Below are 4,184 nucleotides of genomic sequence, written 5' to 3'. Positions count from 1 at the left end.
ACGCGCCCAGTGGATCCATAAGCTCAGCCGGCCTTTCGAGCATTACTGGCAAGATAGAATCCGAGCAAATTTTATCGACGATATCGAGCCCCGGTTCGTATTTCATCAGCGTCCCGGAAGAAACATCCTCGATGATCCCGCTATCGCGCACGTCGACTCTTGGATATACTGCGCACTCCATTTCACCCATTACTGGGCCGGCATCTCACCCCGTGAAAAGTGGACAGCATCTTTCGAAGCACTTAATATTCTCAAATGAGAGTCAATTAATCGTTAAACAGAATCTAGCACTTTAGAAAATTTTCAAATTTTCCTTGCAGTCAGTCACACAAGACATTACAGATCCAATTCTTCCTAATTTTTTTATAACGTTGAGAGGAGTTATTGAAACGGAAAGTCCGGTCAGCGGTCCTGCAATGTCTTCTGTCACTCCAGCGTTAAAGTTTAAACCTAACCCTGGTAGAGAAATGGCGCTGGACCAATTTGAAGATGAATCAGAAGCCAATGGGCCAACAAATATTAGCTCTGAAGATGAAATTTTACAATTTCGTATAGCAAATAAGTACTCACTTGGTCTTCCAAAAAGAAGATTTTATTCAACTTTTTCACATGGTGAAACACCAACCAGATCCGGAGTTACTCCAAAAACGCCAAACCAATCTGAGAAAGCCTGTGTCACTGGGAATGTGAGACTACCATCATCGCCCTTACGAAACATGGAAACGGGGGTCCCGCAGACCCCTAAAAGTCAGCCTGTGCTTGTTGAAGAGCAAGAATCACCAAAATCGACGCAAAAAGAGCATGACTAGACTGAGCAGGTCAAATCTCGGTTTGAAACAATCAAACAACTTACATTGACCAATGCTGGACTGGTTAATGAAGTCAATGAATTAAAACAAATAATGGAAAAGCAACAAAAACAGCAAAAAATTTTTAATAGACAATAAAAAGTGCTGCCTTAAACCTAGGCACAACAGGCAAGTGCTGGGGCTCAAATCAACTCCTCCCAAGTATTTAAAAAATTGCCAGGTCGATCTGAAGCTGCACAAATGGGACAAACGCCTGTGCAACCAAATATTTCTAGAAAATCTGAAAAAAATATGAAAAAGAATGGAAAAAAAAACGTTAATCGCAAGATTGTAATTAACAGAGATCAAGTTGGAGGAGCAACAGCAAATTAATTGCAATTGCGTGCAAACATTAATAAGGCATTGCGAGAAACCGGCGCACCAGCGAGGTTTCTCATTTCATTGGCTAATTATAGCCTTAACTCCAACTTAGTTTTGACAACATCATTGGAATGTGCTGCAGCAGATCTACAGTCATATTTTAATGTCATTCTTTTGAACAAGTTGAAAATGCTATCAAAAAATGGGTCCAAATTCTTGGGCGAAAGCTGAAAGTGGAAGGTTACAAGCCCTTTAAAGCTACTGATATTTGCGGCAACTGCCAATCATTTGGACATCAAAAAATACGCTACCACTAGCCTACAAGATGTGGGCTGTGCAGCCATGATCATGCTACCAAAAAGCACATGTGCAAAGAGTGCAATGTGAAAGGAAAAGATTGCTCTCACACAGCAGCGTATTTTTTGGTGTCCAAATGATTGGCAGTTGCCGCAAATATCAGTCAGTAGCTTTAAAGGGCTTGTAACCTTCCACTTTTAACTTTCGTCCAAGAAATTTGGACCCCTTTTTTGATAGCGTTTTCTACTTGGTTAAATGTGTTCAAAGCAACAACCACAGACGAAGAAGCTTTGAATTCCCTATTCTCTGGCTTTCCAATATAACGTGGGCTTGACTTCGGCTCCATGTGAGAGTTGAAGTCTCGGATTTCATCAAAGAGATCATCCATACCTTCCGTAGTATCAGGGAATGTAATAAAACTGACCCCATGGATGACAATTTTTTACCATGTGACCTGTTCATTTATGCTGAGGCATGCATCATCCAAATCTTGGCATGCCTGAAGAATGACAATAAAATATGGCTGTAGATCTCCTGCAGCACTGTCATAACCTCACCTTCGGTTATCCATTTTTTCTGTTGAACCTTGTCTTCGGTGATGAGTTTGGCATGTCCGACTGATAACCACATCGTCGGCAGGTCCGATTAACCTTTGTCATCGGCTATCAGTGATGTCAGTACAGTGATGAGGAAGTAATGGAGATAGAGCTTGCAGTTAACAGGATGTACGGAGATCGGAGACTTGAGAATATTCTATAAAGAGAGGGGAATAGCCAGAGGTATGAAACACTACCCATCATCACGGCTACGAGAAAGGACTAAGAATCTTAATTGAATATTCTCAAGGTATAGTTGTTTTTATGTTCATCTACAGCCATATTTTATTGTCATTCTTCAGGCATGCCAAGATTTGGATGATGCATGCCTCAGCATAAATGAACAGGTCACATGGTTAAAAATTGTCATCCATGGGGTCAGTTTTATTACATTCCCTGATACTACGGAAGGTATGGATGATCTCTTTGATGAAATCCGAGACTTCAACTCTCACATGGAGCCGAAGTCAAGCCCACGTTATATTGGAAAGCCAGAGAATAGGGAATTCAAAGCTTCTTCGTCTGTGGTTGTTGCTTTGAACACATTTAACCAAGTAGAAAACGCTATCAAAAAAGGGGTCCAAATTTCTTGGACGAAAGTTAAAAGTGGAAGGTTACAAGCCCTTTAAAGCTACTGACTGATATTTGCGGCAACTGCCAATCATTTGGACACCAAAAAATACGCTGCTGTGTGAGAGCAATCTTTTCCTTTCACATTGCACTCTTTGCACATGTAAACAATCCATATCAACATATAAACAACTATACCTTGAGAATATTCAATTAAGATCATAAGTCCTTTCTCGTAGCCGTGATGATGGGTAGTGTTTCATACCTCTGGCTATTCCCCTCTCTTTATAGAATATTCACAAGTCCTATTTCCGTTCCTGATAATCACAAGCGCTATCTCCTATCACCGCTCACGGTGGTCGCAAGTGCTATCTCCTATCACCGCCCGCCGACGACGGCTTGCCGACAATCGGACATCCCGACAGAATAAACGAAGTTGAGGTTATGACATCTCCCCCCCTCAGAGTCGCGTAAGAAATCGTCCAAGTCTGGAGGTCTGAGGCGATTTGGAAAGCGACGATAAAATTCAGCAACGCGAATGGGTGCATTCTGCAGATGAGATAACGGTTCCCATGTCTCATCCGTGTAGCCTAACCATGACACTAAATGCTCAACTTGGCCTTGCCGGCGACGCACATTCTTAATCTCATCAACAATATACTCCTCTTCATTGTCGATCAAAACTGGCCGAGGTGGCGGAAGGGAACGGCGAGGTAGATCCGAGGGCACATAGGGCTGTAGCAGATTCACATGAAAAACAGGGTGAATTCGCATTGTTGCAGGTAAGTCTAATTCAAATGCAGCATTTCCCACCTGTTTTATAATCATGAAAGGTCCGATGAATCTGTCATCAAACTTGGCTGTCGGACGTTTAGTTTTCAAGTTCCGGCGATTGAGTAGTACTTGGTCTCCTATCCTAAATGTATGGTCTCTATGTCGTCGATCATAATACCGCTTGTAATCTTGTTGTGCCATGCGCATAGAAGATTGAACATCCGTAATCACCTTGATTAACTGCTGCAGTCGGTCGGCACCCATGGTTAACAAACCCGTATCTGCTGGTACATCACAATGCATAATCGGATGGTGACCATAATTCGCAAAGAAGGGTGTCTGATGAATTGTCGAATTTAATGTATTATTATATGAAAACTCCGCAATAGGTAAGAGGTTAGTCCAATCATCCTGTTGGCGAGCGGTATAAATTCGAATAAATTGCTCAAGTGATTGATTCACTCGTTCTGTTTGTCCATCTGTTTGTGGGTGAAAAGCGGTCGAATGTTTACCCTTGATACTAAGACTCGCAGTAAACGCCTTCCAAAAGCGAGATAGAAATACTGATCCACGGTCTGATACTATGTCTGTAGGTACACCATGTAATGAGAATATGCGAGCAACAAATATATCAGCGAGTTGTTCAGCATTGACGGTCTTCTTTGTCGGAATAAAGTGCGCCTTCTTTGTTAGTCGATCCACCACCACTAATATAGCATCGTATCCCCCGGACAGTGGCAAGTCTGTAATGAAATCCATCGATAATGATGCCCATGGA

General features: G+C 42.1%; 1 protein-coding gene across 1 annotated transcript; it reads left to right on the top strand.

Annotated features, from left to right (window-relative positions):
- Positions 1-416: 416 nt before the first annotated feature.
- On the top strand, positions 417-809 carry V1514DRAFT_323010 (uncharacterized protein; the record flags this gene model as incomplete). The annotated part of the gene is made up of 1 exon (XM_066926167.1): positions 417-809. The coding sequence occupies one exon, from the start codon at positions 417-419 to the stop codon at positions 807-809; it is 393 nt and encodes a 130-aa protein (XP_066780482.1).
- Positions 810-4,184: the final 3,375 nt, after the last annotated feature.

The sequence above is a fragment of the Lipomyces japonicus genome (genome assembly GCF_038497905.1).
Source record: "Lipomyces japonicus strain CBS 7319 unplaced genomic scaffold V1514scaffold_139, whole genome shotgun sequence".
NCBI classification, from domain to species: domain Eukaryota; kingdom Fungi; phylum Ascomycota; class Lipomycetes; order Lipomycetales; family Lipomycetaceae; genus Lipomyces; species Lipomyces japonicus.
This window is presented reverse-complemented; position numbering and strand designations above follow the sequence as displayed.